Source organism: Podarcis bocagei (assembly GCF_964188305.1).
Source record: "Podarcis bocagei genome assembly, chromosome: 16".
Classification (NCBI taxonomy): Eukaryota; Metazoa; Chordata; class Lepidosauria; order Squamata; family Lacertidae; genus Podarcis; species Podarcis bocagei.
In genome coordinates, this window is record NC_138142.1 from 21,429,510 (window position 1) to 21,451,652 (window position 22,143).

At 47.1% G+C, this 22,143-nt stretch overlaps 1 protein-coding gene across 1 annotated transcript in view; it reads left to right on the plus strand.

The window, feature by feature from the left end:
- The window catches only part of GCN1 (GCN1 activator of EIF2AK4), a 71,179-nt gene that overhangs the window by 37,148 nt on the left and 11,888 nt on the right, over positions 1-22,143 (plus strand). Inside the window, exons 38-48 of the mRNA XM_081175322.1 lie at positions 846-1,066; positions 4,134-4,202; positions 4,297-4,435; positions 5,306-5,502; positions 5,676-5,818; positions 7,034-7,151; positions 14,031-14,246; positions 15,650-15,814; positions 17,162-17,323; positions 18,297-18,389; positions 20,434-20,577. Of these exons, the coding sequence (XP_081031448.1) occupies positions 846-1,066; positions 4,134-4,202; positions 4,297-4,435; positions 5,306-5,502; positions 5,676-5,818; positions 7,034-7,151; positions 14,031-14,246; positions 15,650-15,814; positions 17,162-17,323; positions 18,297-18,389; positions 20,434-20,577 (1,667 nt within the window). The remainder of the gene's footprint in view (positions 1-845; positions 1,067-4,133; positions 4,203-4,296; positions 4,436-5,305; positions 5,503-5,675; positions 5,819-7,033; positions 7,152-14,030; positions 14,247-15,649; positions 15,815-17,161; positions 17,324-18,296; positions 18,390-20,433; positions 20,578-22,143) is intronic.

Here is a 22,143-nt window from a genome sequence, read left to right on the forward strand (position 1 = left end):
TCCAGGATACTCCATTCCCCCGCCTATTTCCTATTTTCTGCTCCAGATATTTGGCGTTCCATGGTCCCTAAGCATACACAGTCCTCAGTGGGCTGTTGCTCCTTTGGGATTCCCTGCTCCCATTTCCCCCTCCATAGTTCTGAAAATCGTGGGGTTCCTCCAGGCCTGCTGAAATCTCCCTCTTGTTTCTCAGCGACCTTGTTGCGTAGTACATAATGGCATGGACTCTACTGAGTTTGCTGGTGGAGAAGAAGAGTTTGGATTTGATATCCCGCCTTTCACTCCCCTTCAGGAGTCTCAAAGCGGCTAACATTCTCCTTTCCCTTCCTCCCCCACAACAAACACTCTGTGAGGTGAGTGGGGCTGAGAGACTTCACAGAAGTGTGACTGGCCCAAGGTCACCCAGCAGCTGCATGTGGAGGAGCGGAGACACGAACCCAGTTTCCCAGATTACGTGACTACCGCTCTTAACCACTACACCACACTGGCTCTCCCACACTGGAGGGAGCAGGTAGACCCAAGCATGGAGGTTGGATGTATCAATGGCTACTAATTATGGAGTCTGGATAGAACCTCCATGTACTGAAGCAGTATACCTCTGAATACCAGCTGCTGGCCTCTGTCCAGAATGGAACAGGACTTTATAGACATCTAATGAAAGCTTGAATCTAGCCAGGTCAAAAACAGCCAGCCGGTGCATCACTTTCAACAGAAGCATCACAGGTTGTTGCCAGCAGCATTTTGCATATGGGTTACCAATATACGGACTGTTGTTGCCAAACTATCAGCTGGCTCTTTGCTCTGATCCTGACCCTGTCCTCCTCCTTTTCTTCCCCTCCATACAGCGATCGCGCCTGTCCTGTTGGATGCCTTGACAGACCCATCCAGAAAGACGCAGAAGTGCCTGCAGACCCTGCTGGACACCAAATTTGTCCATTTCATTGACGCCCCTTCACTGGCTCTCATCATGCCCATTGTCCAGAGGGCTTTCCAGGATCGCTCCACAGACACGAGGAAAATGGCTGCCCAGATTATCGGCAACATGTACTCCTTGACGGATCAGAAAGTAAGCTGGAGAGAGGCTTCAGAGCCAGGGGTGGGAGCCTTTTTTTCAGCTCGAGGGCCACATTATCTCTTGTGGGGGACACATGGCATTGGTAGGCTAGACTCAAAAGGGGGTGGAGCAATGAATATAAATTTTACCTTCGTACAGCAGGCTAGTTTCTACACACACGCCTCTCTCTGTCCTCCCATCTGGACAAACAAGCCATTGTTGCAGGTCAAAGACACATCTCAGCCAGGCAAAAACATGCAATAGATTCAGGGTATGAAACTGACAGCCAGAGGCAAGATGAGTTCTGTAACTCCTGACATCCATTCATCTCCTATGTGAGATGCAGCGATCAATCAAGGCAACCTCCCCAGACTCACAGAAGCACCTGGAGACTTATTGGGCTTGAATTGGTCATATGCATCATAAACTTGTTCCGAGTAGTGGTTCCAACCTTAAGACGCAGTTAGACCTCTTTTTAAGAAATGACAGACAGCTTGTTGCTGTTGCCTATTGTCATTTAAATTATTTATATGAAAAAGCAATGATAGATAGATAGATAGATAGATAGATAGATAGATAGATAGATACCATATTTTTCGCTCCATTGGACGCACCGGATCATAGGACGCACCGGACCATATTAGGGGGAGAACAGGGAAAATTTTTTTTTCTTGTTCTCCCCCTCGAAAACAAGGTGCGTTCAAGGTACATTCACCAGAGCTTGTGGGGCTGGCGGTGGGGCGAAGCGCTGCTTTCCCCCACCGCCAGCCTCAAAGATCCCTGAAGCCTTTGGAGCGCAGCGTCCCGCTGCCCTGCAGAGGTTTGCGCACAGCAATCCCCAAGCTAGAGCAGCGAGACGGAGCCCTCCCTCTTGCTGTTCTGGCTTGGGAACAGCTTTGCTAGCTTCTGCAGGGCAGCGGGGTGAAGGCACCCCGCTGCCCTGGAGAGGTTTGCGCGCAGCAATCCCCAAGCTAGAGCAGCGAGACGGAGCCCTCCGTCTCGCTGTTCTGGCTTGGGAACAGCCTTGCTAGCTTCTGCAGGACAGCGAGGTGAAGGCACCCCGCTGCCCTGCAGAGGTTTGCGCGCAGCAATCCCCAAGCTAGAGCAGCGAGACGGAACCCTCCGTCCCGCTGTTCTGGCTTGGGAACAGCCTTGCTAGCTTCTGCAGGACAGCGAGGTGAAGGCACCCCGCTGCCCTGCAGAGGTTTGCGCGCAGCAATCCCCAAGCTAGAGCAGCGAGACGGAGCCCTCCGTCTCACTGTTCTGGCTTGGGAACAGCCTTGCTAGCTTCTGCAGGACAGCGAGGTGAAGGCACCCCGCTGCCCTGGAGAGGTTTGCGCGCAGCAATCCCCAAGCTAGAGCAGCGAGACGGAGCCCTCCGTCTCGCTGTTCTGGCTTGGGAACAGCCTTGCTAGCTTCTGCAGGACAGCGAGGTGAAGGCACCCCGCTGCCCTGCAGAGGTTTGCGCGCAGCAATCCCCAAGCTAGAGCAGCGAGACGGAGCCCTCCGTCTCGCTGTTCTGGCTTGGGAACAGCCTTGCTAGCTTCTGCAGGACAGCAAGGTGAAGGCACCCCGCTGCCCTGGAGAGGTTTGCGCGCAGCCGTCCCCAAGCTAGAGCAGCGAGACGGAGCCCTCCGTCTCGCTGTTCTGGCTTGGGAACAGCGTTGCTAGCTTCTGCAGGACAGCTGGGTGAAGGCACCCCGCTGCCCTGCAGAGGTTTGCGCGCAGCAATCCCCAAGCTAGAGCAGCGAGACGGAGCCCTCCGTCTCGCTGTTCTGGCTTGGGAACAGCCTTGCTAGCTTCTGCAGGACAGCGAGGTGAAGGCACCCCGCTGCCCTGCAGAGGTTTGCGCGCAGCAATCCCCAAGCTAGAGCAGCGAGACGGAGCCCTCCGTCTCGCTGTTCTGGCTTGGGAACAGCTTTGCTAGCTTCTGCAGGACAGCGAGGTGAAGGCACTCCGCTGTCCTGGAGAGGTTTGCGCGCAGCCGTCCCCAAGCTAGAGCAGCGAGACGGAGCCCTCCGTCTCGCTGTTCTGGCTTGGGAACAGCGTTGATAGCTTCTGCAGGACAGCTGGGTGAAGGCACCCCGCTGCCCTGCAGAGGTTTGCGCGCAGCAATCCCCAAGCTAGAGCAGCGAGACGGAGCCCTCCGTCTCGCTGTTCTGGCTTGGGAACAGCCTTGCTAGCTTCTGCAGGACAGCGAGGTGAAGGCACCCCGCTGCCCTGCAGAGGTTTGCGCGCAGCAATCCCCAAGCTAGAGCAGCGAGACGGAGCCCTCCGTCTCGCTGTTCTGGCTTGGGAACAGCTTTGCTAGCTTCTGCAGGACAGCGAGGTGAAGGCACTCCGCTGTCCTGGAGAGGTTTGCGCGCAGCCGTCCCCAAGCTAGAGCAGCGAGACGGAGCGCTCCGCAGTGCTCCGTCTTCCTGTTCTGGCTTTTGGCTTAGCAGCGCAGCCTGCATTCGCTCTATAGGACGCACACACATTTCCCCTTAATTTTTGGAGGGGAAAATGTGCGTCCTATAGAACGAAAAATACGGTAGATAGATATACAGATAGCCAGTGCATTTTTCTGGGGGGATGCAGGGATATGCATACCCCTAAGCATTTTGTGAATCTGTTTGGCTTCACAGAGTTTGACCTCATGAGTAGGAAAATGAGAGTACCCCTAAACATATTTTTTTAAAGAAAAAAAGCATTGCAGATAGCTATAGATTTAGATAAAATACGCAGGTGGTGGATCATGACTGGTGAGAGGTGCATCCTGGGTAGGGTTCCGAGGGCCAGATAGAAAGGCCTGGAGGGCCACATGTGGAACTGTTGTTCCCCATCCTTACAGGAACTGCAGCCCATCCACATATGTAGAAATGGTTCCCTGAGGACAGAGCCTCTACAGGCCATGACTTTACTGTTTGCTGTCCTCCCAGCTGTGTTTGGAGGGGGACTGGATGCCAAGTGAAAAACAGGGCACACGTGTTATCTGCACTGTTTGCCATCTGCACCCTTCCAAGGTCCATGTGCACTGATCCCAAAATCCCCATTTGTGATGTTCATCCCACTTAACCTGTCCCCATCTCCATTTCAGGATCTGGCTCCTTATCTGCCCAGTGTGACCCCAGGTCTGAAGGCCTCTTTGCTGGACCCGGTGCCTGAGGTACGCCGTCCCTGTGCAGTTCCTTCGTTAGGTGGCCTTTCCCCCCTCACCTTTTCCTCCCAGTTTCCCACAATCCTTTCCTTTGGACTCTCAGGTGCGCACGGTATCCGCGAAGGCGCTGGGAGCCATGGTGAAGGGGATGGGCGAGTCTTGCTTTGAGGACCTGCTGCCTTGGCTGATGGAGACCCTGACGTATGAGCAGAGTTCGGTGGATCGGTCTGGGGCCGCCCAGGGTAAGGACAGCATGCTGTTTCCTGGCGTTTGATAAAAACAATGGATTTGGCTGCAAGCGAGTTGGGGGCTGGTTGCCTGCTCAGCTCACCAGCATGTTGGGCAGCCTCAGGCAAAGTTATTTACTTATTATGGGAGAGAGCCATTGTGGTGGTGTGGTTAGATAAGAGTCTTGGACCAGGACCCGAGAGAAAAGGATTCAAAGGTGGGTTGTGCTAAGAGGCAGTGTCCGGCCCCCAAGGTCGCCCAGTGAGCTTCACAGCCGCCAAGTGGGGATTTTGAACACTGGTCCCTCCCAGGTCCTCGTCCGACACTCTCGCCGGTACAACCACACCAGCTTTCAAGTTACTCTCCGCCCCGTTGCACCATTTTGCAAGATCAGGTTTCTAAATGGCCTAGCTCACAAAGTTGTTGTGAACGTTGGAAATCTGGGAAGCTGCTTTATATGCCGAGAGAGACTTATTTGTCAACGTAGATTCTGTGCCAATATGCGCTCAGCCATTTTGCTGTGGCTCCTCACCCACAAGAGACAGGGTTTTACCTCACCAAGGCATTTCAGATTCTGCTATTCCTGGGCACGGGTGGGGCAGGAAGCTGTATACATCATTGAAGTCCTCCAGTCACTGAAATCTCTTCCAGGCTCTGGGATTTTACCAGAGGCTGCCCACACATTGTTTGATCACATCTTCACAAACATAAGGGCTAGCTATTTGCTTTGTCTTATTAAACCCAGGAAAGTAAGAGATTCTCAGAAGGCTGTTCTGAACCCAGTGGCACATTCTGCATTTCAATGGGATCATACCTTTTGCGGGTATACACACCTGTGCGATCCTGAGCAAGAGAGTTACACCAAAACACACCATCTTTTCCAGGTCTGGCTGAAGTCATGGCTGGCTTAGGAGTGGAGAAGCTGGAGAAACTTATGCCAGAAATCGTGGCTACAGCAAGCAAAGTGGACATCGCCCCCCATGTCCGGGACGGTTACATCATGATGTTCAACTACCTGCCCATCACCTTTGGGGATAAGTTCACACCTTATGTTGGGCCCATCATACCTTGCATCCTTAAGGTAGGCTTTTCAGGGCAGGTTTTTAATCCTTCCATCCAGAAGGGATGGAGGCTTGCATTCAGTGGAGGAGGGCTATTGCCTCCAAGTCTCTGGCGGCTGGAGATCCCACTCTTAGCCGCTGTGCTGCGCCCACAAAACCAACCCTTTTTGGTAATTTGTACCCTCCTACTTAGGCGCTGGCGGACGAGAACGAGTTCGTGCGGGACACGGCTTTGCGCGCCGGGCAGAGGATCATAAGCATGTACGCAGAGACCGCCATTGCGCTACTCTTGCCTCAGCTGGAGCAAGGCCTCTTCGATGACCTCTGGAGAATCAGGTTAGAGCCGACATCTCATTCATGTGGCGTGTCACTTGCGGGGAATCTCATGGCCTAGGACCCTCGTACCTACGGGACCGCCTCTCCCGATATGCCCCACAGAGGACCTTAAGGTCCATAAATAGCAACACCCTAGAGGTCCCGGGCCCTAAGGAAGTCAGATTAGCTTCAGCCAGAGCCAAGGCCTTTTCAACTCTGGCTCCGGCCTGGTGGAACGCTCTGCCTCACGAGACCAGGGCCCTGCAGGATCTGATTTCTTTGCGCAGGGCCTGTAAGACAGAGTTGTTCCACATGGCCTTTGGCTTGGAGTCAATTTGATTCCCTCCCCCTCTTTTTTCCTTTCTCCTCCTGTGATGAGGCTGCATTTTAATGTTTTATTGCTGTATTTTAATCTTGTTTTTTAAGTTGTATTCATTCAACTTGTTTTTATTACTGGTTGTTAGCTGCCCTGAGCCCAGCCTTGGCTGGGGGGGCGGGGTATAAATAAAATTTATTATTATTTTGAATGGGGACAGAGAACCACATGCGCAGGGGACCAATGCGACCCTCCAGTCTTCCCTCAGGGCCCTCTGGACTCTCCAGAGGCCACACCAACACTCTGTTCCTGCTTTGCTGTTTACTTATTTGCTCTTGCTCGGCTGGGGTGTGTACAGCTACCCTACTGTACAAAGATAGAATTCACCCTCATGGCTCCACCCACTTTTGTTTCTGACCCTGCCAAGGGTCATGTGACTCCCAGAGGTTGTGCAAAAGGGAATGCTGCCCTCTGCTGAAAAATGCTTTCTCATTTGTGCTATACGTCAGTCTTGCCTTAGGTAAAGGTAAAGGGACCCCTGACCATTAGGTCCAGTCGTGACCGACTCTGGGGTTGTGGCACTCATCTCGCTTTATTGGCCAAGGGAACCGGCGTACAGCATCTGGGTCATGTGGCCAGCATGACTAAGCCACTTCTGGCGAACCAGAGCAGCACACAGAAACGCCATTTACCTTCCCACCGGAGTGGTACCTATTTATCTACTTGCACTTTGATGTGCTTTCGAACTGCTAGATTGGCAGGAGCAGGGACTGAGCAACGGGAGCTCACTCCATCACAGGGATTCAAACCACTGACCTTCTGATCGGCAAGTCCTAGGCTCTGTGGTTTAACCCACAGCGCCATCCACGTCCCTTAATCTTGCCTTACCTGCCCTTTTGTAAAATTTATTTTTCAAACAGGTACAGCTCAGTTCAGCTACTCGGAGACCTCCTCTTCTATATTTCGGGAGTCACAGGGAAGATGACAACGGAGACGGCTTCTGAGGACGACAACTTTGGAACAGCCCAGTCCAACAAGGCGAGTGCTGTCCTTTCCTCTTCTGGCTGCTTTGAGAGCAAACAGCTGGAGCCCAGACTAAGCAAGACGGTGGATATTTGCAGTGTTAGAAACTCAGGTGTATAAGCCAAATGGCACCTTAAACTTAGGTTACGGTTGCTACAACAGAAGGTCTGTTCGCCAGGGGGTTGGGCTAGGCGACCCCTTTCTAGCGTTACAATTCTACATTTCTATGATTCTATTGTCTCGGCTACATTGCCTGACTGTAGCTTGCTCTTACAACAGTTCACTTGTCCCAGTATGCAAAGAGGAGAAGCACACACAGTGGAAATGGAAATGGTATTAACCATGGACTAGGGCAGAGATTTTTAAACTGTGGTTGCCAACCCTGATACCCAGAAGTCTCAACGTGCAGTGGTACCTTGGTTTAATAACAGCTTAGTTTATGAACAACTTGGATTAAGAACGCTGCAAACTTGGAAGTAGGTGTTTCGGTTTGTGAACTTTGCCTTGGAAGCAGAACATGTTCCACTTCCTGTTGTGTGTGTTCCATTTGTAATTTGAATCCCCCGCTGGCTATGGGAAAGCATGCCTTGGTTTAAGAATGCTTTGGTTTAAGAACGGACTTCTGGAATGGATTAAGTTCGTAAACCAAGGTACTACTGTACTTGCAATTGGACCTGCACCAGTAGCAAAACACACATGGCACCTGGGGAATTTCAAACACTTGATATATGACTACCCTCTTTTTTCCTTTTCCCTCTTTTTTTTTTTAAATAGCCGCCACCAACCTTATGTTAAAAAACCAGTGCCTTTTGCTTCACTGGTAGATCTCTCCACCCAAAAATTATTGCTTTCCCTTCTTTGGGGGTAGGGGATGTGAAGAGATGAATGATATGATTTGAGATCTCCCAATGAATGCCTTCCCTAGTTTGGCCCTGTAGTATGTTTCTTGCTAGTGTGAAACACAGTAGGCTTTATCCAGATAAATTCTCCTCAGAGGAGAAGACCCATAGAAATCCATGCATCTTATGTTGCTGTTGCTGGTTTGATTTCTTACCTGCCCTCCACCATGAGGTCCCAGGGTGCTGGTTACAACAATTTTTTAAAAATACAATATTAAGAATGGTTGAAGCAGTTTGCAGTCATAAGAACAGCCTGCTAGATCAGGGCAGTGGCCCAAGCAAGGCGGCATCCTGTTCTCACAGAGGGCAGCCAGAAGCCTTTTCTGGGGAAACCTGCAAACAGGACCTGACCACCAGAGGTGAAAGAATGTCCCTTCAGCCTCCCTACATTTCCAACATTTATTATCAGACAGGTGATATATTTTTGCAAGTTTGACTGGGGTCATGTACCACCTATATATCATTTTCATAATGTTTTCTTTCAGGGCATTACATGCCGTGAATTTCATACCGGTGGTCCATAACCTTTCCCAGTCTTCAAACATAATGTTGTACCCAATATCCTGAGCCCATTTTATCATGGCTGATTTAACTGTCTCATCCTGAGTGTTCCATTTAAGCAGCAAATTATACATTCTTGAAAGTACCTTGGTCTTTGGTTCTAACAACTCTGTTTCTAATTTCGATTTTTCCACCTGGAATCCTATCTTTTTATCCGAATTAAAAACCTCTTTAATTTGAGCGTAATGTAACCAATCTCGCACCTTATCCTTTAGTTTCTCCAAGCTCTGCAACTTCCAAGTATCTCCAGTTTTTTCTATTATTTCCCAATATTTCGGCCAAACGGCCTCCATATTGAGTCTTTTCCGGGCCTTGGCCTCCATTGGTGATAACCATCTTGGGGTCTTATTTTCTAGTAAGTCTTTGTACTTTGTCCAGACAATAAATATTGCTTTTCTGACAATATGGTTCTTAAACACTTTATGAAGCTTTACCTTGTTGTACCACAAGTATGCATGCCACCCAAAAGCATTATTGAACCCTTCCAGATCTAGGACATCAGTGTTCTCTAAAAGTAACCAATCTTTCATCCAGCAGAAAGCTGCAGCTTCAAAATATAACCTTAAGTCCGGCAGGGCAAATCCCCCTCTTTCCTTTGCATCAGTTAGTATTTTAAATTTTATTCTGGGCTTTTTGCCCTGCCAGACAAACTTAGAAATATCTTTCTGCCACTTTCCAAAACATTCCACTCTGTCCACAATCTGTAGGGTTTGAAACAAAAACAACATCTTTGGCAATACATTCATCTTTATAGCTGCAATTCGACCCAACAAGGAAAGTTTCAATCTTGACCAAATTTCTAAATCCTTTTTAATTTCTGACCAACATTTTTCATAATTGTCTTTAAATAAGTTCAAATTCTTAGCAGTCAGATTAACCCCTAGGTATTTCACTTTTTAAACCACGTTTAACTCTGATTCCAAAGGTGTCAAATTTTTCTCCAAAACCTTGGTTTTTTGCTTGTTCAGTTTAAATCCCGCCACCCGACCAAACTCATGAATCAGTTCTAAAACTCTTTTCGTACTAGATTCTGGCTCCTGTAGTGTTAAAACCAAGTCATCTGCAAAAGCTTTAAGTTTATACTGTTTCACTCCGACCTGTATTCCTTCCACCAACCGGTCCTCCCTAATCATATTCAAAAGCACCTCCAGGACTGAAATAAATAACAAAGGGGATATAGGGCAACCTTGTCATGTTCCTTTTTCAATTTTGAACTCTTCTGTCACCACATTGTTAACAATCAATTTAGCTTTTTGTTCTGAATAGATTGCCTCTATCCCATTTTCGAACCCCTGTCCTACTCCCATCCCCTCGAGATTTTTCTTCATAAACTTCCAAGATATATTGTCAAAGGCCTTCTCCGCATCTATAAAAATTAACACTGCTTTAGTATTAATGTTTGTTTGCAGAAGCTCCAGAATGTCAATAATGTTCCTAGTATTGTCAAATAAGTGTCTGCCTGGGAGAAAGCCTGCCTGATCTTTATGAATTACTTCATTCAACACTTTTTTAAATCTACCTGCCAAAATATCTGCAAAAATTTTATAATCCACATTTAGGAGTGAGATGGGACGGTAGTTCTTAAGTTGAGTCTTTTCAGTTTCCAATTTAGGAATCAATGTGATGAATGCTTCTTTCCACGATTCCGGTGCCTTCTTCCCCTCCATAATCTGATTACAAACCTCCATCAATGGTTGTATCAAAAAGTCTTTCAGTGTCTTGTAGTACTTGGAGGTAAGTCCATCAGGCCCTGGAGATTTACCTAATTGCATATTCTGAATGGCACCTTCAATTTCTTGTTGTGTTATTTTATAATTCAGAATTGTTTTTTTTTTTTCTGGGATAATTTTGGTAGTCCATTAATTTTTAAAAATCGATCTATCTCAGTCTCTTTTTGCGGCCCTTGCGTGTAAAGTTGTTTAAAGTATCTCTGGAAGCATTTTCTAATTTCCTCGGGGTTCTGGATGTTTCTCCCTTCAACCTCTAAGTTTGTAACCGTGTTCAGTTTTTGTCTCTTTTTCAACTGCCATGCTAGCAGTTTCCCACATTTATTTGCTGATTCAAATGATCTTTGTTTCATTAATTTAATTTTCCACTCAACTTCTTGGTTTATCAGTTTGGCATATTGTGCTTGGTGAAATTTAATTTCTCTCAGGATCTCCTGTGATTTTGGTTTTGATCTTAATTTTTTCTCACCATCTCTTATCTTCTCCAAGATCTTGTCCTTTTTCTCATTCCAAAGTCTTTTCTTTATCGTATTCTGTTGTATCAGGAACCCCCTCATAACGGCTTTACTCGCGTCCCAGATTACTCTTTTTTCCACTGTAGTATTCAAATTTATTTCAAAATAATCTTTTAAAGTCTTTTGGGCCTTCCTCACAATATCCTGATCTCTTAGCAAGGTGTCATTCATTTTCCATCTGAAGGAACCGATTGGAATTAATCTCATTTCCATTTTCACAGCATTATGGTCGGAGCAAGTTTTTGGGCAGATTTCCACTTTTCTAATCTTAGGTGCCAGTCCTCTAGTTGTCCATATTTGGTCGATCCTTGTCCATTTGTCCATGTCAGATGGGCTTCAGAAAAGAATGTTCCTTCTTTACCTAGGGGGTTCTTTGTTCTCCAAATATCAATCAAATCCATGTTGTCTGTTAGTTCAAAAAAGGTTTTAGGTAGTCTGCCATCTTTTGTCAAGTTTTGATTTTGTGACTTGTCCATGTTTGTAGAGACCACCCCATTCATATCTCCCATCATAATGATGTTACTATAATCCAGATAGTCCAGCATCGTCTCATGCAGCTTCTTGTAAAATTCTGATTTCCCCTCATTCGGTGCATATATTCCTAGTATCAAAATTTTTTCTCCTTGAGTCTGGATCTCAATTGCGATAATTCTTCCTTGCTCATCTTTCAATAAAAACTTTGGTGACAGGCTCTCCTTTGCATAGATCACTACTCCTCTTTTTTTGACTCTGTCCGATGAAATAAATTCTTGGCCTAATCTTTTATTGATTAACACCTTTCTGTGGAGCCTAGTCACATGAGTTTCCTGCAAGCAAATAATGTCCAATTGTTCTTTCTTCAATATGTGAAATATTCTTCTCCTTTTTTCCGGGGAATTCCCACCATTAATATTCCAGCTGAGAAGCTGCAGAGACATCCTGGATCAATCTGTTAGTCTTGTGGTGGCGTCTCCTCCTTTTGGTCTTCTGGACCCGAGGGTATAGGTGTGGGATGTGGTGGCGGCCAAGCCTCAGGTCCTGCAATCCCTTTCTGAAGGTCCTCTCCGTGGTCGTTCACAAACTTTTGTTGGTCTTCTGCTGTTTTGATTTTGACTTTCTTTCCTTTGAAGTTAAAGGATAGTCCTTGAGGAAATTCCCACCTGAAGGGAATTGAGTTGCCTTTCAATAACCTTGTTAAGTCTGTGTATGTAAATCTAAGGTCCAAAAGTTGCTTCGGCATGTCTTTATAAATTTCTGCTCTGATGCCTTGAATAACAAGCGATTTTCCAAAGTGAAGGCTTAGTATTTTGTCTCTCTCTTGTTTAGATCTCAAAATAATCAAACAATCTCTGGATCTGTCTTTCCTCAGCACTCTTCCCAATCTGAAAGCACTTACAATTTTAAATTCCTTATCTTCTTCAATAGCCCAGAACTTTGAAAATTCTGATGTCAAATAGCCAATTAAGTCCCCCTGTTCAAGTTCTGGAATAGCTCTCAATCTGAGGTTATTTTCCCTATTTCTCAGTTCAATCATAGACAGGTAGGCCTGCTGTTCAGTTATCTGTTTGTGTAAGGGTTTTACCTCCACCTGTATTGCTTCGGCCTTTCGATTGGCTTCTGCGGCTTTTTGATTGGCTTCCTCAGCCAATTTGCGATTTTCTGCAGTTACTTCCTGAAGATTCCCAATTGTTTGTGTATGCTGAGTGACTTGTTCGGTCAATTTACTAATACTGGCTGTAGCTTGGTCAATTTTAGCTGAGTGTTCATCTGCTTTTTTATTTAGTTTTTCCAGTTGTCCCAAAATTTGTTCTGGAAGTGCTGCAGATCCTCCTGTAGCCATATCCTCTAATGCTGTCTGCTCAGTTTCTCCTTCCTGTATCTCTAAGACAGCTGGGACAGATGATCTGCGTGGCTGAGAAGTCAAAGTTGTTTGTACCAGTTGTTTAGCTTTCGTTTTAGCCAATCTTGTTTTCCCCGTACCACTCATTCCAAACCTGCCTACGTGCCAAGGTCAGGCTATGTAAAGTCCCATGGGAAAGACAATTCCAGAGAATAAACAACAAGGCAGCAGAAAATTAAAACAAAAGGCAAGTCCCAAATAGTTGTAAATCCAAACTCCTCTAGGGGGAGTGTAGTGATACCTCAGAAGAAAGAATAAAGTTGTTCCGCCATTAAAATCCCAGCAGCTTAAAACACATTGAAAGGATCCTTCAACTCACTTTTGACATGCAGAGCTTTACCAACGTTGAAACAAAGTCTCTAAAAAAGTGCGAGAAATAGTTTCCCCATTTGTATCCAAACTATAACGCTCCAATGTAACGCTTTCAATAGTTAAAGAGTTTCAGCAATTTGACAGTTCTTTTTTTTGACGTGGCAGCCCGCAACTTTGGGCTTTTCCGCCTTTGCTAAATCCACAAAGAAGAGGGAAAGTCAAGTCCAAAACGCATGAAAATAGATCGAAATTGTCTCTCTTAGTCTCTTAAAAGCAAATTCAGTTGTTGCACAACAATCCAAACTTCCGAAACCACTTTAGAACGATTCCAGCTTGTCACAGTCTTTACTTTAATTCTTTAAGCACGGCCGGGAGGCGGACTTCCTGGTTACGTCTCCCGCTTTCACCAAATTTAATAACTTTAGTCCCGAAATTCTTAAGTTCCCTTACTCACGGGTTTGTAGTTTTAAATCCAATGTTCCAAGAAGAAAGGTCGGCGCTCATCGGCAGCAGCTGCGCGGCTTCACTTCCGCAGAAAGAGCGATCGACTCACAGTACCGCGCCAGCCCTTCCACGTTCTGGAGCCCCTTACGGGGTTCCTTCTTCGTTTCGGGGGGCGCTTCTGGTACCCGCCGAGTCCCACGGCCACAGGCTCACTCTACCTGTGGTTTTCCGGTGTGGGTCTCCGCTTCGCCGCAGCGGACGACCCGTTTCTGCGGAGCTCCCCTTCACAGCGCAAAGGGGACCGCCATTACCGTTTTGCGCCGCCTCCGGAAGTTGCCCAATCCTCTTTTTAAGCCATCCAAATAAGTAGCCATCACTGCTTCCTGCAGCAGTGAGTTTCATTGTTAAACTGTGTGCATACAAAGAACGCATACAGTTTCAGTGGGCCTACTCTCAGTGTGTCTAACGCTGGATGCAAACTGAAACTTGTTTTCTTGGCCGCACCTCTTTTTTTAAAAAATAATAATAATAATAACACATTATTTTTATTTTTCCAGGCAATCATTAACGCGCTCGGAGTGGAGAGGAGGAACCGGGTGCTGGCGGGGCTGTACATGGGCCGCTCGGATACGCAGCTGGCCGTCCGACAGGCATCCTTGCACGTTTGGAAAATTGTCGTCTCCAACACGCCTCGCACGCTCCGCGAGATTCTGCCAACGCTCTTCGGCCTCCTCCTGGGATTCTTGGCCAGCACCTGTGCGGACAAGAGAACAGTTAAGTCTTTGGGCCAACCAACTTGACTCTGCCACTTTTCAGGTGTTAACAGAGTTTCGCTTTATGGTTCTGCAACGCAGGGGTGCCAGCTTGAATAAAATATTGTGGGGGACCAGGTAAGCCCTGCCCCCCATAATCGACCACATGATGCAGTGCGCGCGCGCACACACACACACACATACACCATTTGAATAGGAATGTCCATCAACTTTGTGGGGGCCCGGCCCCCTAGTAGTTGGCTCCTACGCTACAATGGGACTGTGGGGATCAGTGCCAGATAGGTTGAATTTGTAGATGCTCTGCTATGTATTCTAGTGGGACACAGAGTCTGTTGGATTTCTGGGAGCACGTTAGGCATGTGGGATAAAGGGAGACCTCAGCCCCTCATAATGCGTAGGCTTTATGCACGTGTAAAACGGATATCTTCTCTCTCTCAAAATCTCCAAATCAATCTGAACTTCAATGTCTAAAATCCCTGGTAGAGGACAAGGATCCTGAGATCACATTAAGGGTAGCCAGATTCTGTGCGATTGGCATAAAACTTAGGGAACAAGCTGTGCTATCATAATGATTAAGGTTTTAAATGATAATTTCAGGTTACATGTTAATGACTAAGTTTTAATTTATATATATTTTTTAACTATTACTATATCTGTATTGTCCCTCTTATACCTAATTGCAAATTCAAATTCAAATGTATCCCTATCGTGTTTTATGACTTCCTTGATATTGTATGTGGGCTGGAACTGGTCTGTGACCGAAATAATCAAATTCAAATTCCCTCCCCCCCCCCCTTCCCGGAGGGGTTGTTCCCTCTTTTCCTCTCTACCTTTTCCTCCACCGTTCTCCTCATCCTTAAAACTTGGAATGTGAGTTCCATGAGGCAGCGATTTGTTGCTACTCAGTCGATAGCAGGTACCAACCTATCAGGTGGTCTGCTTCATGCAACATAGGAGTCTTGCCTTTGTTGTGGTGACACCGCCTTTGGAAGCCCTTCTTGTTAAATATTATACAGGGGTCTCTCTTGTTGCCTTTTCGGCACTCACTGAAGACCTTCCTTCCCCAACACAACTTTTTAGGTAGAGATTTTTCAAAGCCTGCATCTGTATTGGAATCGTTTAGCAGATGCTTTAATTGTTTCAATTCCCCCCACTCCTTCTTTCATCTCTCTCTTGTAAGAATAATTGTTTTATCACATGTGTTTACTGCCCTGGGCTCCTTCGGGAGGAAGGGTGGGATAGAAATGTAATAATAATAATAATAATATTTGGAAAAGCATAATGGGACATTCACAGTGAATCAGAGTGGGGACAGCCAGCCCTTCCAAGTGCAGTTGTTTTTGCTTCTTTTCAAACCTTGTGAGTGGCTCTGTTTTGACACACCTAAAACTCTATATCGGCAGATCGCAGCACGCACGTTGGGGGACCTTGTCCGGAAGCTGGGAGAGAAGATTCTTCCAGAAATCATCCCCATTTTGGAGGAAGGTCTGAGGTCGGAGAAGAGCGACAAGAGGCAAGGAGTCTGCATTGGCCTGAGTGAGATCATGAAGTCCACCAGCAGGGATGCTGTAAGTTCTTATTCACAGCAGCAGTAACTTGGAACCTGGTGGTCTGGGCTGCTTTAGTTATTTAATTTAGTCGTCATTATTATTATGCTTTACATAGAAACCAAAATAAAAAAGGAGGATGCAGTTAACTTAAGGAATGCCAGAAGATACTAAATATCCGAAACCAAAATCAGACACGAAGCAGATTTAACATATTTAATCAAATTCAGAGTGCCAAGCAACAACTGCTCTAGTAAATTATGAAAAGATTCCATTTTTCCACAAGGACGTTGTTATCTTCCTTCTCTGTTTATCAACCATATTACTAAGTTTACCATGTTCAAAACTTTAGTTATCCATTCTCTCATAGAGCCTTTTCTCCCCATTTTGGCAGATAATAATTATTGAAGGAGTCAGGAAATGTATCAATTCCAATAGTGTAGTACTCTGGGGTTATGGGGGTGGGCCAAAGACCCTCGACTATTTCTGCAGCAGGGTCCCTGTCTCCAGCGTCAGTCGGCATGAAAGGAGAGCTTTGTAGCCCCAGAGAAATCTTCTCTCCCTTTGTGCCGATTGGAGCCGATCAGAGCGAAAGGAGGCAAACCAATCACTGAGGATGAGTTCCTAGGGTCCTTCTGGAGAAGGTGCGGGAAGAACACTGAGAAGAAGCTGTTCTGTAGGTTTCAAAGCTAAGGAACCCTGAAAACACCAGGTGCTTCAGTTTCAAGGCAACTGTGTGCATGTGTGGCGCTGTGGTCTAAACCACTGAGCCTCTTGGGCTTGCCGATCAGAAGGTTGGCAGTTCGAATCCCCGCAACAGGGTGAGTTCCTGTTGCACTGTCCCATCTTCTGCCAACCCAGCAGTTTGAAAGCACACCAGTGCAAGTAGATAAATAGGTACCGCCACGATGGGAAGGATAATGGCATTTCCGTGTGCTCTGGTTTCCATCGCAGTGTTCTGTTACGCCAGATTCGGTTTAGTCATGCTGGCCACATGACCTGGAAAGCTGTCTGTGGACAAACGCCGGCTCCCTTGGCCTGAAAGCGAGATGAGCACCACAACCCCATAGTTGTCTTTGACTGAACTTAACCGTCCAGGGGTCCTTTACCTTTTTACCTCTTTCTGTTATGTACAATGGAACTTCACAGAAAACACAACTTTGCATAGGTTTCCTAGGAGTCGATTGCACCTTTTCCCACATGGAAAGAAACCTTCCAGAACCCTCCTGAACTAATCAGAATAGGAAAGATCTCTATACATCAGATCAATACTTTCTGTACTAAGAAATGATAACTTGACTGCGCCTTTCCCCTTGTACCCGCCATGGAAATCCACCCAGCAGCGGTCTTCATCTGCCCCCTTTCCAGGTGCTGTGCTTCTCAGAGTCTCTGGTCCCAACAGTGAGGAAAGCTCTGTGCGACCCTTTGGAGGAGGTCCGGGAAGCAGCCGCAAAGACCTTCGAACAGCTGCACTCTACCGTCGGGTACCAGGCTCTGGAAGACATCCTGCCCTTCTTGCTGAAGCAGCTGGTGAGCGCATCAGAAGTTCTTTCTCTCTGTGTCCTGTTGAATTAGGAAAGATATGCAGCAGTAGCTCTCCTTATTTTGAGGTGCTGCAGAGAACACCCCAAAAATAACTTGGAAGGTGGACTGATTGATAAAAGCTATTTGGGAACCTCTGTGTATAGAGACAGCAAATCTCTGAATGTCAGGTGCTGAGGACCGGCATCATGGCTTTGGGGACTTCCAGGGGTATTTGGGTGCTGGAAGATGAATTACAGGGCTGGGGAACCTGTGAGTGTCCATATGCTACAATTCCCATCTTTGGTGGCCATTGGCTGGGGGGCTGCTGGGAGTTAGCAGAAGTACAGATTCTCCTACCATTGGCTTCAATGGGACTCCATCTGCTCCAGCAACACCATTCTTGACATCTTAGGTCTTTGCTGTAGGAGATGGATCTGGCAGGTGGAGAGGATGGGGCAGGCCTCCCCCTGCAGTGGCCAGACCATGGAGCTGATGAAATCCGATTTCATGTTTAAAGTGCTTTTAGCTTCCTGGACAAAGGGACGCGGGTGGTGCTGTGGGTTAAACCACAGAGCCCAGGGCTTGCCGATCGGAAGGTCGGCGGTTCGAATCCCCATGACGGGGTGACCTCCCGTTGCTCGGTCCCTGCTCCTGCCAACCTAGCAGTTCGAAAGCACGTCAAATGCAAGTAGATAAATAGGTACCACTCCGGCGGGAAGGTAAACGGCGTTTCCGAGTGCTGCTCTGGTTCGCCAGAAGCGGCTTAGTCATGCTGGCCACATGACCTGGAAGCTATACGCCAGCTCCCTCAGCCAATAAAGTGAGATGAGTGTCGCAACCCCAGAGTCGGTCACGACTGGACCTAATGGCCAGGGGTCCCTTTAGCTTTAGCTTCCTGGATAAGTAATGCTTACAATAATGCTTGCAGTGGCTGTAATGGCTGTACATACAATGGCTTCTTTCCTTTTCTTCCTCATAGGAATGTGAAGAGACGTCGGAGTTTGCTCTGGATGGCCTTAAGCAAGTGATGGCTGTGAAGAGCCGAGTGGTGCTGCCTTACTTGGTGCCAAAGGTATGTGTGTGAACACTCCCCCCTGCCCCACCCTTTATGTAACCTTTGAAAGTGAGTCCCTCTCAGCTCAGTTCCTTGATAAGCAGTTGCAAACTCAGTTGGATAGAGCGTGGTGCTGATAATTCCAGCATTGCAAGTTTGATCCCCGAATGGAACAGCTGCCTATTCTTCATTGCAGGAGGTTGCACTAGATCAGGCTTCCTCAACCTCGGCCCTCCAGATCTTTTTTGGCCTACAACTCCCATGATCCCTAGCTAGCAGGTCCAGTGGTCAGGGATGATGGGAATTGTAGTCTCAAAACACCTGGAGGGCTGAGGTTGAGGAAGCCTGCACTAGATGAACCTCAGGGTCTGTTCCAACTCTTTGATTCTATAACCAAAAATACCTTAAGACTTTTCAAACACTTACATGAAAATCTCAAGGTTTTCGAAAACACATGTTTCCATCAGGAATGAGGAATGTCTGACTGGCTCTTGGAACTCTCCTCCGTCCACACCCCTCACCAGCCCTAAATTTACACCCTCCTTGAGTGTTTTTGCCTGGCAGGACTGTGCCCTTGAACTCTGACACTGCCTGGATGGGCGACAGAGAGAGAAGGGTGTGTAGAAAGTAGTCTGCTATTCAAAGGAAATATGTGTGTCTTGTTGCCCTGCCCACTTTGGCCTCTGGCCCCTCCTACTGCTGACATCTGGCCCTGAGGAGGGAATATGGCCCTCAGGTAGGAAACAAAATCCTACCCAGGTGCAGGTGGACCCTCCAGAGCAGGCATAGGCAAACTCGGCCCTCCAGATGTTTTGGGACTACAACTCCCATCATCCCTGACCACTGGTCCTGTTAGGGATGATGGGAGTTGTAGTCCCAAAACATCTGGAGGGCCGAGTTTGCCTATGCCTGCTCCAGAGGGCCAGGATTTGGCTGTTTATGTATTTCCCACTTTTCTTAAGAGGAGCTGAAGGTGGAGTGCACGATTCTCCTCTCCCAGTTTTATCCTGACACCCATCCCGTAATGTAGGTTAGTCAGCAGCTGGCCCAAGGCCTCTATGTACTGATGCACAAGAGGTAGGGATGACCACCAACTTGGACAGCTTTGAAAGGGAACTAGACTTCGCTCACAGAGGATAAAGCTGCCAGCGACTGCCAGTTGTGATGGCAGCGTTGCTGTCCCCAGAATCGGAGGCAGTATGCTGGGGAACATGGCTGGGGAAATGCTAACGGGCTCAGGTCCTGCTTGTCTGCTTCCTGTATGGGAAACAGGTTGCTAGACTAGACAGGCCATTGGTCTGATCCAGCAAGGCTCTTCTTGCAGCATTCAGCGAGGTTGTGGCCAAGCGGGAATTTTTTATATATATTTATATTAATTTTCAACATATCATTTTCAACAGTAATCAGACATGTTTTAACATCTTATACAATTCTTTTGACTTCCATCAATCTCATCTGAAAATTTTCCAATCTAATCACTAAATACACATTTCCCACTTTTTCAATTACGTTTAGCTTATAACTAATATCACTGTTCTTTCTCTAATTTGCAATGCTTCATACATTTCTCCTTACACAGCTTCCTGTAGTCCTACCAGCATAATTTGTTGGTTACAGTTGCTCTTCAATTAGTTCGTATATTTCTTCCAATCTGTAAATCTCTGGTCTGGCAGGTTTCGAATCCTTCCTGTCATTTTATCTAATTCTGCATAGTCCATTAATTTTGTTTGCCATTCTTCTTTCATCGGAATCTCTTCTTGCTTCCATTTCTGGGCTAACAATACTCTTGCCGCTGTTGTTGCGGGCCAAGCAGGAATTTTAATCTGGGTCTCGCACGCTGTATGCCAACACTCTACCCAATATGGCACCATGCTTCTGAGTATGCACACTCAAGAGCAAGCCTATTGCTTGGTTGATGTGCAAAAGCATCCTTGGGAATTTGGGGTCACAGAACAGTGTCTGGAGTCAATGTCCGGGCTGGAGGGCTGCAGGGTACCCCACCCCTATTACAGGTCAGTAGTTTAAAATATTCTTCTTATTTCTAATTTCTTGTTTCCCTTAGCTTATTTCTCCTCCTGTAAACACCAGAGTCCTGGCCTTCCTCTCATCTGTAGCTGGCGACGCTCTCACCCGGCACCTTGGCGTGATCTTGCCTGCCATGATGTCGGCGCTAAAGGGGAAGCTTGGGACTAACGAAGAGCAGCAGGTAAGAATGTTTTTGGAGAGAAAGATGAGCTGAATCTATTCATTTTCTCCAATGTGCTCAAGGTGGCGTACATGGTTCACACCTCCTCCTTTAATCCCCACAACAACCCTGTGAGGTAGGTTAGGCCAAGAGGCGGTTACTTGTCCAAGTCACACCCAGCAAGCTCTGTGGCCGAGTGGGGATTTGATCCCTTGGTCTCTCCCAGGTCCTAGTCTAACCACTACTCCATGCTGGATCCTCAGCTAGAGTCTGGCACTGATAGGAATTATGTTAGTTTCTGTTTCTCACTGAGCAGCTGTGTGGAGTCACAGGACTCTGTTTACATTCCTGGGATTCCATACTATTGGAGTCTCACAGGAAAGGAGACGGGATGTGATGTTAGTGGTTTCCTGTTTCCTTTGTTCCTTTGTTCAGTTGCTCTCTGCTTTCATAGAGAGAGGATGTCTTTTCTGTTCTGCGTAGTTTAGAAATAAAACTCTTTAAAATGTAGCTCATACTGTCTCATCCTTCCCTGTGCTGGGAGGACGTGCCTTGGAGCCTCATCAAAGGCTCGAGGTTGTTAAACACACTGGGAGGTGATTCCGAAGAAAAGCCTTATCAGCTCGGTCGAACGGAGTTCCGACAAATTCTAGTCCAAAGCAGCAGTAGTGCACTGGGTTGGTGAAGGATGTTGGCAGTGATGTTGCAAGTAGAAGGTGGCACAGGAACAGAGAAGCTGGGGAGGGACAGAGAAGACTGCCAGTCGTTGAGCTGCCAGTTGGTCATTGCCAGCGATAGAGGATTTGTATCATTTTGGTGACATCATTACCATTACCATTGAATTTATCAATTGCTTTCTAAACCGCTGTCTCAAGGTGATTTACATATAAGATGGTTAGAAACCATCAAGACACCAAAACAACCAGTACATTTAAAATAAGGCTAAAACCCAACAAGGGGACACTTGTGGCAAAGACCCATTCATTCAGCTGGGAAAACCTGTCGGAACAAAAATGTCTCCAGTTTCTGGAAAGTGCAGGTAGTGGATGCCTGTCGTGTCTTGCCAGGAACAGAACAAGGATGGACGCACTAAAAGTCCTGCTCCAAGTTACTCCAGAGGAGGCTTCTGAGATCTTTGGGACATGGTCTGTTGGAGTTTCTCCCATAGGGTATATAAGACTCAGGTGGTCTCTCAAGTAACCAGTCCTTATATTTTTAGTGCTAGCACCTTGAACTTGGCCCAGTTGTAGATTGGCAGCGAGTCAAAGCAAGCAGTTATGTCCCAGCAGTAGTCTGGCCCCACAAGCAACATAGCCACCGTATTCTGCAGCAGCTGCAGCCCCACAGAAAGCAAATTGTAGTAATCCAACCCTAAACATGTCGCTCCACTGCCACTGCCTTTTGGTCTTCATATGTCCATTGAACTGTGTGACTAAATCCCACCTTTAAGAGGGCTCACTAAATGGGGAAAAGAGGTCTATTTCCTTTAGGCTTTGGACAGCAAGGTGACTGGTTCTCCGGCACGCCATCTTGGGAAGGACTCGTTCCCAGGATAAAGTTGCGGCCAAAAACCAACAGGACACCCGT